Genomic DNA, 14,371 nt, shown 5'->3' with positions numbered 1-14,371 from the left:
TCCTATAAATTACGACTTAACATAATGCGATTTAAACTCAAATGAGGGCACATTAGGTTATTATATTTTCAATGAACTGTGCCTGCATTTCATTAGAGAATATACTAAACGGTCATGTCCCTCTTTCCGTTTTTTAAGGGAAACGGAAGTTAGGTTAAATTCTGTATACCTGATAACTGGGGTTGTACATAGCATGTGACATTCCTAAATCTGTACCTGCCTTTCAGGGAGAAGCGACGCCCACAAGCCAAGCACAATGGATAGGTAACGGTTAACTTTGGAAAACAAAAGTAGCCAAACTAAACCACCATTCTTTTCAAGTGACATGGAAGGCTTTCAGAATTTATTGGAGACGAAAAGGGAATCAAATATTTAGAAGTTGCGCGTCACAATCGACGGGATTCCACAGAGGGCTGATCACTGCAGAACTTGCCAAGTGCGTATTCATGCAAATAAAAAAAATCATAGGCGTGCCTTTGGCGATGGAGTCACAGCCCGAACTCAGAACTCCTAGTATACCAACAAGCTCCAAGACGGCGATGCGCACAGCTCGGATGCACTGAGTGACAACCGACGAGGAAACGTTTCACGCTCTATAAAGAAAGGAAAAGGCAGAAGTGACGACTATCTTTGAGAGAAGATCTTATTTACTGTCCTCCCTCATCTCACGACAAAAGACACGCGAGTCAACGGGAGTTAGCAGCTGGTCATTTCTTTACTGCGCACTGAGTAGCCTATTTCGCCTTGATTTTATTTATGTTACAGTATAATATAGAGGTACTGCACTCTGACTGAAGATACCGATGTGGAGGAAGTTGACATTGCTCCTCTATAGCCTACTGTCACTGCGCGTAAAATCTACATTTGGATACGGACCTGTCTCTAAAGAAACTTCATAGTCAATTGCCGTTTAATTTTCTCCACAATGTCTGAAGAACATAGTTGCACTGGTGCTAGTCCTATAACTGAGGTTGAAAACAGCAATATCAGCGTTCTCGGCTGGGAACAAGTGCAGCGCCTTGATGCTATCCTGACAGAGACCATTCCCATCCACGGCCGTGGAAACTTCCCGACTTTGGAGATGAAACCCCGACAAATAGTGAAGGTGGTGCGTAGTCGAATGGAGGAGAGGAATATCCACGTCCGGGACGTGCGGTTAAACGGGTCTGCTGCAAGCCACGTTCTTCATGAGGATAGCGGACTGGGCTACAAGGACCTTGACCTAATCTTTTGCGCTGATATGAAAGGGGAAAGTGATTTTCAGATTGTGAAGGATATCGTTTTGGACTGTCTCCTGGACTTCTTACCTGCCGGGGTGAATAAGCAGAAAATATCACCATTGACTTTAAAGGTAGGCTACATTTTCCAGTCAACAGTTATTGAAAAAAATAAAATGGCTATTTATAAATACATTTCATTTATACATATAGCTAATTGGGCTTTTACTCACCTTTGCCCTATTGCACATCATTGTGCATGTTATTTCAAAGTGCAATAAGACAAGTTTACTGATAGTATAATGTTGTTTTTATCCAGTTAAGAGGATTGCAGTAAGCCCATTTAAAGCACGTCCTGTTTCCTCCACATAAGTTCCATAGATAGGGCAGCCAACGTTTGCCCCTAGGCTACAGAAACATTCTGTAGGCTACAGAAACTTGCAAAGAAAATACGTGCCAATGTAATTACATTTATACATCTTTATGTGGTGCTATAGAAGATTAACTGCTCCTGATTTAGTGCTTGTATCAGTTGAATTGGATTTAGATCAGTAGGCTACAGTATTTATATCCATAACAGTTATTTGTTTAAGATCATAGTGGCGCAAAAGCATTTATACAGTATGTATACAGTATTTTAAAAATCCACTCCCAGTTATTCATTTTAACTGAGCAAAGGGCCTTTTATAAAGTATACATACAGTATTTCTATCCACTAGCAACTGGAGCTAAAGATGAATTTCCCCTGTGTGTTTCTGACAGGAAGCCTATGTGCAGAAGATGGTGAAGGTGTGCAATGATTCAGACCGCTGGAGCCTCATCTCCCTCTCCAACAACCGAGGAAAGAACGTGGAGCTCAAGTTTGTCGACTCTCTGAGGCGGCAGTTTGAATTCAGCGTGGACTCCTTCCAGATCAAGCTGGACTCCTTGCTGCTGTTCTATGACTGCTCTGAGAACCCCATGGCCGAGACCTTCCATCCCACCATCGTGGGCGAGAGTGTGTTTGGGGACTTTGATGCTGCCCTCGACCACCTACGCCAGAAGGTGATCTGCACGCGCAACCCAGAGGAGATTCGGGGCGGCGGTCTGCTCAAGTACTGTCACCTGCTGGTAAGGGGCTTCCAAGCCGACTCCGAGACGGAGATGAAGTCCCTGCAGCGTTACATGTGCTCGCGCTTCTTCATAGACTTCTCGGATATCAGCGAGCAGCAGCGCAAGCTGGAGTCCTACCTGCAAAACCACTTTGTGGGCCTGGAGGACCGCAAGTACGACTACTTGATGACCCTGCATGGGGTGGTCAACGAGAGTACGGTGTGCCTGATGGGACATGAGAGGCGGCAGACCCTGGGGCTGATCGCCATGCTGGCGGTGCGCGTGCTGGCCGAGCAGAACGTCATCCCGAACGTGGCTAACGTCACCTGCTACTACCAGCCTGCCGCCTACGTGGCAGACGGTAACTTCAGTAACTACTACATAGCCCAGGTACAGCCCATGTTTCACTGCCAGCAGCATGCCTACTCCTCCTGGCTACCCTGCAACTGAGACAGCACAGGGAAAGGAAGGAAGGAAGGAGTGAGAGAGGGGGAGGGAGACTCACTGTAAAGTGTTTTTCAGATAATTGAATGAGAAAAAAGGTATCCCCATGACTCGCCAACCTGTATTGAATTTAATTTAGTCATGTTCTGTTAGAGAGTGATGGTGGGGGGGGAGAAAATAACAGTTGGGTCTCAGCTCCTGTGAGGTCCATCTTAAACCAATGGCAGGACAGTTTACTGTGAAAATGCCACCCTGTCCGACACCTAACCCAAGCTTGGGAAGTATGGGATGGGGTTTTGCCCAATACAACGCAAAATATGATGGACAAGAATGAAAGCAGCAGCAATACTTTCATTGACACTCACCTGGATTGACTGACTCTGTTGCAAACTGAAAAGGCCGTTAAAATGAGCGATAGACGGACAATAAATGTGTGGCTGCATCTGTGTCCTGTGGTGTCCAGCTGCCTCCATGGCTGTGAGGAGGATGCAGGCCCCTTTGCTCTCTGGGGGGTGTGTGGCTTGCGCCCTGACGCGTGCTGGGCAATGCCCCAGCAACACAGGGGTTACTAGAGCACCATAAAACTCAATTTCTGGTGCGACATCGTCACAAGCTTTGAATGACAAAAACTACACCTTAACTAGTAATGATTGATATGAACATGATGTGTTTACAAACCAAAGATTTTTCATTTATTGTTTTCAATACCCAAGTTTGGTGGGGAAGACAAAGAACTTATAATGCCATCTATATTTGTATATGTGAACACGTGTTTTAAGTGCCTAATGCCTATCAGTAGTATAGGTAGAGGAATAATGAGCAGCAGGCCATATCATTTTGTGAATAAATCCAGTTTGATTTTCGTCAGGCACACAAGACAATAGCACCCCCAGTGGCTTGTGAATGTAACCGTGAAATCCTGGTACAGTCCGTGTTGATGTCATATCTTTTGGAAGAAAACAACATATCCACTTGCAGTCATAGAGTATTAGTCGATGGGGGAGAGATGGGGCTTTGCTGTACTTTGTACAAAGTAGTTTGACAGGTTGATGCATGACCTCGCGTTAACATTTGTGGATATTTTAAATATTCCAGCTCCAATTAACAATAGCAGTACCTTCTCATAGGTGTGTTGAAGCCACAGAGGCTAGAGCACTATTTTCTGTTGCTCTCCCGTAGTCATTTTCAGACAAACAAACTCCCCAGGAATATTAGTTTGTGCCATAGTGCATGTACAGAGATGGTTTAATATTGTTTTGTCGTTGTTCATGTTGACTGTTTCAGTTTCATATGGATTACTGTATATTCAGTTTCACACGGTTTAAACTTGACTGTATTTTGTATAGGGGTGCTTATCTTTTAACTCGCCTTTTGTAGCACGTTCACAGCAGGGTGAGGGATTGACAAAACCTTTGTCGGAAGAAATAGGTCGAAAAAAAAATAAACACAGGAGGTAAAAGATGCAGAACGGATCGAAAAGGCAGAGAGCGAGTCGGTGTGTGTGTTCCTGTGCTGCCTTCTGGGACGATACTTGCTGAGACACCCTAGCAGGGAATTACGCAGCTGCCGAAGAGGTTGAACTAAGCTGGGCTGTGTTTGTCGTGTGTGCACTCGCTTTGGGTCGGCTGCATACCTACCAGAAAATGTTGTGCCAAATGTTCATCTGCCGCTTGCCCAATGTTGAATGAGTGTTCTGCCTTTTGTCGACGGAGAGCGAGGTTGAGGATGTGTTGTTTTTATATTGAAGGACAGATATTGAGCTGTAAGGGGGGGGGGGAACTTGTGAAGAAGTGCAAGTGAAGGACAGAGGAAAGCGTGAGAGGCAGGGAGCTGGGCTGGGGAGATAGGCGCAGATGGTGAAGGGGTTTGTCTTGCTTTCACCACAGACAGATATGCACAGTGGTAATACCTCTCTCTCTCTCCCATCTTTAAGAGGACCGAAGCAGAGCGAATAGGCAGGAGAGAGAGGGGGGTCCTGGTACACACAACACAACTTTAGGGAGGTAGCCTGTTAAGCCGAGCACTATTTATTATCATTACCTCTGTGTCAGGGCCTCTTCTCTGTGGGACTAAACAGATATCCACGCATGCCTTATAAGCTTTGATAACATTCCCTGGGTTGGTGCACTGCCATGGTATTACTGTAAATGACCTGTTAATTGAGGCTAGGTTAGGCGGTGGCTACATGATCTAGCTGCTATGCCGTAAGTTCCAAGCCCATGGGGAAATACTGTCTCATGCTTAATTCAGTTTCTCTAATGCCATTTCTAAACATAACATCTGAAACATGTTGATAGGAACTGATAGGAATTGATTTTGTGACATAAAGATGAAAATAATTGATGATTCATCACCAGTATTGTGGGTCTTGGGGTGAGAGACAGTGTTATTAAAAATAGCAACGTCGGTGTGCACTATACAAATCTAAAGTGTGTATCTTTAGAGAAGAACGAACAGTGTTTTCACTGTGGGTGGGATTCCTGGCTTCCCACTAGTGTACAAATGGGTCATGTCACAACTCTTTAGGACATCTTAAGGAAACTACTGTCTTTGTCTCCACTGATGAGATCCTGCTCTTGTCTGCTCTCCTCTCCCCTCACTCCCATTATGTGTAAGCTGTAATGCAGCTCCCTTAGGGACAGAGTGAATGGACATTAATGGAGTTCTACAGGGCGGAGGCACTCCATAGGGGATGTGAATCGGCTTAGGTGACCACTGTGTGACTGTAACCTGGGTGGTCAAGAGAACAGGGGAAAATGTACTCTCTACTCAAATCATTCTGTAGACTCATTTATCTCTCTTTGGCTATTTCACACGTTCTGGTCAAGCATTTTTTTTTCTTTTTGACTGTGTACATTTGGATGATATTGTCTGGATTGTGCAGGCGGTGTGTGTTCTCATCTCTTCTCACTCTGTGAAATTGGCTCAGAACAGCTCAGCCAACACCAGTCTACCATGTAGTTAGCAAGCAACACACAGGCTACTATGAGTTACTGCGTTGTCTTGTATGCATTGTTTCAACTTTTCACCTCCTATTCATGCAGTCTTTTTCAATCAAACCTACAAAAAAGAGAGAAAAGGCCTGCCTCATATGTCTTTTTTACGATTGTTATTTTTATAACTGTATCAGACACTACCATGTTGCAGCGCTTTGGAATCTGTAATCAGGTTGCAAAATATAATTTCTCAGCTTACATTTTTTTTTTGCAGATCTTGTAAATGTGTCTTTCGAAGATAAAGAATGTTTTCATCATTAAAAAAAAAACTGAAACCCACATTTTCATCTCAGTTTCTTGTTTGTAACGATGTTTGTAGAATCTGTGACTGAATTGTGTTGACAATGACACTCAACTGTCTGCTCTGATTGTTCCTGTCTAGCGTTAGGCTATATCCCCAAACCACCACCAACGCTCAATGTCCAGGCTTGGCCTCAATGGTCTGCCCATCAAGGCAACTGACTTCAGGCTTCTTTGTCATGAGGGCATCTCTTTTAACTGATACTGGCGATTCAGCAGTGTTTATAAGGCTGGGTTCCCTGCTTACAGAGGACAATCCTGGCCAGATCCTGGCAGACCAGACCCAAAGGGCACCGGCCAGAGAACTGCTCCACCGCTGCCAGAAATAGCTGGTGGTGAGTGTGAGGGATTTGCGTCCACCCAAAAAGAGACTTTAACGCTTTTGTGTTGTGAATATCTTTGCCTGCTCATCAAATTCTCTTTTGGAATTACACAGTGCCTCCCATCCACACCACTGTAAATGTTGACTGTCTGATCAGGCAAGGGCAGGGTAGCAGTGAATGGACCAGTTCCATGGATTGAAATAGAGTTCTAAAGCAACTTAGCTCTAGTATGGGTCATATGAGTCACATGTCTCATTGTCCCACAAAGAAAGACCGCGGAAGAGAGAAAGAGAAAGATGAGTAAGGAAGTAAGCTATATTTAGGAGCCATGATAAGGATATTATCCCTTTCACTTAAACTTAAATGGATGACTGCTCTATGCTTGCAGACACACACTTTTCCAAACCCATCAGAAGACGAGATACGAGAACGGCTGGACAATCTGATCACATGTGCCTTCAGCTTCATCAATATCTCCTCAGTGCAGCCAGCTTCAAACACCAGAAAACATTAGAGATGCCTACACAGCAAATTCTCCAGTGTTGAATCAACACTGAGCATGATTATTTTTTTATTACATTTTTTTGTAACCTTTATTTAACTAGGCAAGTCTGAGCATGTTAAGTGTAAAGCCTTATTTGCAAATTTCCCAGTGTGCCTTGCCTTTCGAGAGTTTGTAGAGTTTCCACCCATGACTGTATTTTTTAGTGACAGAGACATGGTTGTTGCATTAATTCATTTTCAGTCCTGTGGCCTTCACCAAGTGAGATCATAAGTGAATATGTTATAATTAAAATTACTTTAAGACAATACACACTTCATAAGGCCTTCTTTTGGGGGCCTAGTTTTACCCTTATACACTGGCCTGAAACATATGTTTTACAGGTCACATTGGCCCTGCAAGTCACACAATGCTGGCTTGCAAAGTGATGTGTAATTCCAATTGGAATCCAGCCTGAGTGGGGGATATTCAACATTTGTCATTTGTATTTACCCGCAAGCTGTATTCAGAATGACTGCCAGGGTTGGGAGGACTGAGATCTGAGACGACCTAAAGAATCTAAACTAGAACAACATTACAGTAACGGGGGGCAATACGTCCAAGTAACAGATTAGATGAGTTTAGAAACATGTGTGATATTTATATTTAAGTAGCATAAGAATAATACATTTATCAGTCAATGTACATGCAAAAACATAAACAAACAATAATAAAAAAAATACAAAAACTGCGATAGAGCATGGTGGGAAATATAACAGCGACGGCTGTGTTTTTTGTTGTTGTTCATCTCTGGTTATTACACCAACACTGGGGTTCTTTTCCACCACTGAGTGTTAATTTAACTATTTACAGAGGTCATGTCATTTCTGAATCAACACTAGAAATGTTACATTGAAAAATCAACACTACTTAATTAACACTGGCCAATTTTCTGTGTACTTAATGGCCTGTCTCTGCTTGAAAGGGATGAGAATAGACAAAACAAAATATGATATATAGCAGACCGTATGCTTGGGGGAGATCCAAGGTCCACCGCCGTGCGACTCCAAAAGACAGCAGTAGTGAAAACATTGGCAATGGTTAAGAGGTTCGTATCATTTTTCAGTTAATTGATTACATGTTGTGGGAGGGAAAGGGGGAGGTTGTTGGAGGACTGAAAAACTGATCTATCTTCTATCCTTAAATTCCCTGATGCAGAGCTCCTCCGAATTCGTTAATGGCTTTTCCACCTGGGAATAGGAAAGTGGCCGGCTACTTCATGGGATTTTCTCTCTCTCTCGCCCTCTTGCTCACCCTCTCCGGCTTGCTCTCGCCCCCCTCTCATGTTTCCAGATGAAGGTTTTTATTGAATAAGCCAAGAAATGTTGGATCGATACTCGGCGTGGCCGACCCACCATGCAGAGATGGGAGCCAATGTTGTGCTTTACGACGTGGTCTAGTCATTTCAACAAGGCAACAATTTTCTCTCTCGGAAAAGTGTGAAACGGACGACACGGCCATGATTCCTCACTTTGAGAGGTGCTTGTGAACAAATTCCAGGTTGGTGAGTTATAAAACATTTAGGGAGCATTAATCAGCTATGGTGAAAACAGCCGTGCAGATAGAGAGATGTCAGAGTCACCGAAGGGTCACAGACTACTGTTTTTATTGTCTATGGGGACAGCTATGTGGTCAAATATATCAAGCATTTCAGAATAGGAGTTCTGTTCTAGTTATCTTAATTCGCTGTCATATTAAAGGCAAAGCTAATCTTAAATCAGTACTCCTACTCTTAGACGCTTGATATTCAGGCCATGATCTACTCCTGTTTTTAGAGTCTATGGAAATTTCTCTGATATGGGAAATACACAACGTCATTCTCCAACATATTCATATAGTCTATCTATACTCAAGCAAGTCATCTCATCATTTGACATTCATTTTTCAAATTAAATTTTTTCTCGATTGCTAAAACACAAAACCTGGTTCCTGTAGCAGAAAAACCCATACCCTTACATCATTCCCAAAAACACACACACATTTCCCATAACACTATTCACCTGTTTCCACACGTTTCAATATTAAAATATCTTTCCACAAAACATTACACAAAAGTGGCCAAATAAATAATTCATTGCACTATATATTCGTTCAGCAAACAAATGCTCTCAATATAATTAACTCAAGTCATCACAACCTAAACTCAGTGGACACATTTCTCCAGGTGCAAACATTAAGCCTCAAAATTGTCAACACACCAATCAGAATTGCAGGATCAGTAAATAGGGCCGAGAGGCATGTAGATGTGCTTTGGAACCATGGATCCTAACCAATTTATTTTTATTTATTTTTTATTTCACCTTTATTTAACCAGGTAGGCTAGTTGAGAACAAGTTCTCATTTGCAACTGTGACCTGGCCAAGATAAAGCATAGCAGTGTGAACAGACAACACAGAGTTACACATGGAGTAAACAATTAACAAGTCAATAACACAGTAGAAAAAAAGGGGAGTCTATATACATTGTGTGCAAAAGGTATGAGGAGGTAGGTGAATAATTACAATTTTGCAGATTAACACTGGAGTGATAAATGATCAGATGGTCATGTACAGGTAGAGATATTGGTGTGCAAAAGAGCAGAAAAGTAAATAAAAACAGTATGGGGATGAGGTAGGTGAAAATGGGTGGGCAATTTACCAATAGACTATGTACAGCTGCAGCGATCGGTTAGCTGCTCAGATAGCAGATGTTTGAAGTTGGTGAGGGAGATAAAAGTCTCCAACTTCAGGGATTTTTGCAATTCGTTCCAGTCACAGGCAGCAGAGTACTGGAACGAAAGGCGGCCAAATGAGGTGTTGGCTTTAGGGATGATCAGTGAGATACACCTGCTGGAGCGCATGCTACGGATGGGTGTTGCCATCGTGACCAGTGAACTGAGATAAGGCGGAGCTTTACCTAGCATGGACTTGTAGTTGACCTGGAGCCAGTGGGTCTGGCGACGAATATGTAGCGAGGGCCAGCCGACTAGAGCATACAAGTCGCAGTGGTGGGTGGTATAAGGTGCTTTAGTGACAAAACGGATGGCACTGTGATAAACTGCATCCAGTTTGCTGAGTAGAGTGTTGGAAGCAATTTTGTAGATGACATCGCCAAAGTCAAGGATTGGTAGGATAGTCAGTTTTACTAGGGTAAGTTTAGCGGCGTAAGTGAAGGAGGCTTTGTTGCGGAATAGAAAGCCGTCTCTTGATTTGATTTTCGATTGGAGATGTTGGATATGAGTCTGGAAGGAGAGTTTACAGTCTAGCCAGACACCTAGGTACTTATAGATGTCCACATATTCAAGGTCGGAACCATCCAGGGTGGTGATGCTAGTCGGGCATGCGGGTGCAGGCAGCGATCGGTTGAAAAGCATGCATTTGGTTTTACTAGCGTTTAAGAGCAGTTGGAGGCCACGGAAGGAGTTTTGTAACCAATGCTGGAGTTGCTAGACAATAGAGAGGACGAGGACAACAACAACAAAGAGAAGTAATCTCAGATTAAATCTGTGCCACCCTAGTCCATTGTGCTCATGCATGGGAGGACTATGAGAGAAGCTGGACAGCTCGTGCAACCCAACCTAAGCCGTTACACAGTTGCATCCATTGTCTGTACTTTCAGAAGGAAAAACGGGTAATATGCCTTGTTGTTACTGTGATACATGTAATGTTGTGGTGCATATAGACTGAATCTCCACTTTGTTCTCAGTGTAGTTTTTACAACAGTGATGGATGACCATAGGTCAGTAATGGTCAATTTCATTTTTGCAGAACTGATAGGCGGCCATCTATTGGAGGAAGGCGGAGACTTCTCACAGCTGAGCAGGAGACTGCCCTGGTGTATATGATGATTGCCAAAAATGCCATCCGTTTGAGGGAAATAGTTGAAAACCAGGTAGTCTTCCAAGGAATTGACAGCATCAGCATTTCCACAAAGCAGCTGTACCGTGTGCCTTTTGAAAGGAATTCAAACAGAGTTAAGGAGCAACGATTTCTTATATGTGCAGGTAATTGCTATACGGTACAGAGTATTGCCCATCTCTCCAGCATATCAATACAGTGCAATATAGTAATGCGTTACAGTAACTGCAGTACACAATCTTTCATTCCATTACAGTAGTACACTACAGTACTGTACTTGGAGTACAGTAAAATGTGTGTTTTTTAAAAACTTCGGGAGAGAATCTTTGAGCTGGATGCCATGGTTGACCCACAGAAGTACATCTTCATCGACGAGGCAGGGTTCAACCTAAAAAAAAGTCGCAAAAGGTGCGCAACATCCTTGGTCACCATGCATTCATACAAGTTCCTGGCCAGAGAGGAAGCAACGTCACCCTATGTGAGGTGGCAATTGTGGCATCCTCCACCGCCATGTCAAAGTGGGTCCATACAACACGGCACAACTACTTCAATTTCTAGATCAGCTGCACAGTAACATTCTTCAACAGGCAGGGGAGCCAGGGCAACCAGAGCAAGCCCAATATGTTGTCATTTGGGATTAGCGTGAGTTTCTACCGGGCTGCTCTGGTTCGCGCCTGGTTCATTGATTACCCCAGGTTCACCGTTCTTTTTTTGCCAGCATACTCCCGATTTCTGAATCCGATTGAGGAATTTTTATCAGCATGGCGGTGGACAGTGTATGACCGTGACCCCTACGCACAGCAAAACCTCCTGGAGGCAATGGTGGACGTCTGTGGTGATGTGTCTGTGGAGTATATTCAGGGTTTTCTAAGGCACAAGAGGGCATTTTTCCCATGCTGCCTGGCAATAGCAAACATAATGTTGATATGAGATATTACGGCCTGACCTAGACCTGATGCTGATGCTGATGCTGAGTAACCTGTACATTTGGTGCATTTGGAAATGAAGCTTTTGCAAATTGGGTATTTTACTGTGCATGGACTCTTCCTTACATGTTTTGTCAGTGTGACATTTCAAAGGTCACGTTTTTGACCTAAACAGCATATACAGTAGTATTCCCTTATCCGCTAATGTAAGAGGTATTTATTACAGTAGTTTTTAATTTCTCTCACCAGGGTGTTCCTGAAATGGTTATCTGGATAGTCAGTGCTGTGATTTTACAAAGTTCCAAATGATTTCTCTGAAAACCCATTCTAAACATTTTGCTCACAGCGTTTTGAATGAATCCCTCGTGTGTAGCAAACAGTCATGTAGTCTGTGTTTTTGACAGCTTGTGTGCGAGTTGTCTGAGGGCGAAGTTTGAATTGGGACCCAGAATCTAGATGTTTGTACTGTTGGGTGTGAGTTTTTAAAATTGTGTGTGAAGATTAGAGAGAAAATGGTTTTGTGTCTAAGCAATTGAGAAAAACTGTAACACCAAGTACAGTAACAATTCCCCCCAGTCCAGACCACCACAAACTGTCTATTCTGTTCTGCTCCATTCTGTTTAGCCTTATTCTATTTAACCATTGGCCTTCTACATTTGAATCAGGTGATTTAGGAACTTAACACGGCTCTGTATTTCAACAGTGCCATGGTTGGTTATAACAGTAAACCTCCTCAACAGTGCCATTACTGTCATTGACATAACCAATATGCCATGTCATCTCCATCATCCCATTGAGAATAGACCATGACAATACAGTCTGAGTGACACAGAGTTTTCCCAAAATAACACACAGGATGAGGACAGAGTGAATCCTCCCAGCTGAAAGATATGAATTGATGAAAAGTATAACAGTCAGGCAGGCACCCAGGCTTTTGTTGAGGGAGTTGTGTCGACGATCAATGACAAAAGGTAACAGGAGAGCACACAGCCTTAATTGTGTTACTGTGTGCGTTTTTGAGAACAGGCACTCCACTCAGTGCCAGTGCACCTCTCATTTCATACATGCCTCTAGTCTAGTGTGTTGAGTATAGTGTGTTATCTTTTATTATAGATGATAGAAAAACAGAAAGAGAGAGACATGAAGAGAGAGGGGTCAAAGGAGCAGGAGTATCAAAGGGAAGACGAGTGGAGAGACAGAGGTGGGGAATAAAGAGAGTCAGAGCAACTGAGAGGAGACAGTGAAGTGAAACAGGGAGAGCAGGAGAATCTGTGAGAGGGCGGAATGGTAGGGGGAGAGAGATTCAGAGACAATGAAAGGGAAGAGGGAAAGTTGGAGACACTGAAGGAGAGGGAGTCAGAGAGACTGAGAGGGAAGAGGGAGAGTTGGAGACACTGAAGGAGAGGGAGTCAGAGAGACTGAGAGGGAGAGCAGTGCAGAGTAGTGACATGCTGTCAGGGTAGGTAGTGCTTACCCTGTGATAATCTAATACAAAAAGAATTGTTACGAAAAGCCAGAATTTTTTTATGATATAAAAAATTGTCAAATTTTGTTATCTGATGTCTTTTCTCAATGATTATGGTGGTGTTTATCAAATGTTTTTTTTTGTTTGTTGCTAAAACTGCACTAGGGTGTTCATGCCTTCCTTTTCACCAATTCAAATCGTTAATGCAGACGGCCATTCCGGAGTCCAGTCACTGTTAATGGACAGGGCCATCATAGGCGTCGCTGCTTTGCCGAGCTTCATTCGTTGCATTGATGATTTCATATTTTGCTCATGCGTATTGCCTAAACATTGTGTCTGTAAACATTGTGTGTGAAAACCTGGGGTAATATATTACATTTTATTGTCACAAAGACCAGATAGGTGCAGTGAAATGTGTTGTTTTACAGGGTCAACACCCATGGAGCAAATTAGAGTTATGTGACTTGCTCAAGGGGACATTGGCAGATTTTTCAACTTGTTGGCTTGTGTATTCAAACCACTGACCTTTTGATTACTGGCCAAGAGCTCTAATCACTAGGCTACCTGCCGCCCTAAGCTGTGCACATTTGGGCATGTCTACATAATTTGGTGTTCGCATCCCTTGAACTGAATGTAGCTGTCAAAAACAACCATTGGAGGGTTCGAAGAATGGAACGTCAACTATAATGGGTTAAGACCAGACAGAGGCAGAATACAGGAGCTCTATAAGACGTGACGTTATTCATGACATGCAACCACCATCTCCCTCACTGCTAGCTGTTGGGCAGGCAAACTGAGTATTGGACTATCCACTTTTCTGAAACATCATTACCAATTAACAGATGTTACCTGGACTTTTGCACATCTTGATGTTGGACATGTGCTTTTTGGACATAATGGGAATGGGGCTTCTCCCACCACTCAAAGCGTGACTGGGCATTGGTTTTTACAAGATGGATGCGACTAACTATAGCAATTCTATATGGGGGCGCACCAGAGTGGGGGGATTCTGCTCTGTGACCGGGTGGATGCCCTAATTGATGGACGAGCCTACCTGTGTTCTGTGTGGGGGGATAACTGTTCTACCAGTTAATGTTTGTGTTCATGTGACTTTTTGTGTCCGTGCGAAAATGGAACCAATGGTGGCTGTTGGCAATGCGCCTCCCACACGACTGTGGACATGGGGTTCTGCTGTGACTTCTAAAACGTTGTGACTGAGAGATTCACCTTG

General features: G+C 43.3%; 1 protein-coding gene across 1 annotated transcript; it reads left to right on the top strand.

The window, feature by feature from the left end:
- Positions 1-204: 204 nt before the first annotated feature.
- Positions 205-6,030, top strand: LOC135522480 (terminal nucleotidyltransferase 5A-like). Its single transcript, XM_064948774.1, has 2 exons — positions 205-1,351; positions 1,980-6,030. The coding sequence occupies exons 1-2, from the start codon at positions 926-928 to the stop codon at positions 2,757-2,759; spliced, it is 1,206 nt and encodes a 401-aa protein (XP_064804846.1). The 5' UTR covers positions 205-925; the 3' UTR covers positions 2,760-6,030.
- The last annotated feature ends 8,341 nt before the right edge of the window (positions 6,031-14,371 follow it).

Source organism: Oncorhynchus masou, chromosome 30 (assembly GCF_036934945.1).
Source record: "Oncorhynchus masou masou isolate Uvic2021 chromosome 30, UVic_Omas_1.1, whole genome shotgun sequence".
Lineage (NCBI taxonomy): Eukaryota > Metazoa > Chordata > Actinopteri > Salmoniformes > Salmonidae > Oncorhynchus > Oncorhynchus masou.
This window is presented reverse-complemented; position numbering and strand designations above follow the sequence as displayed.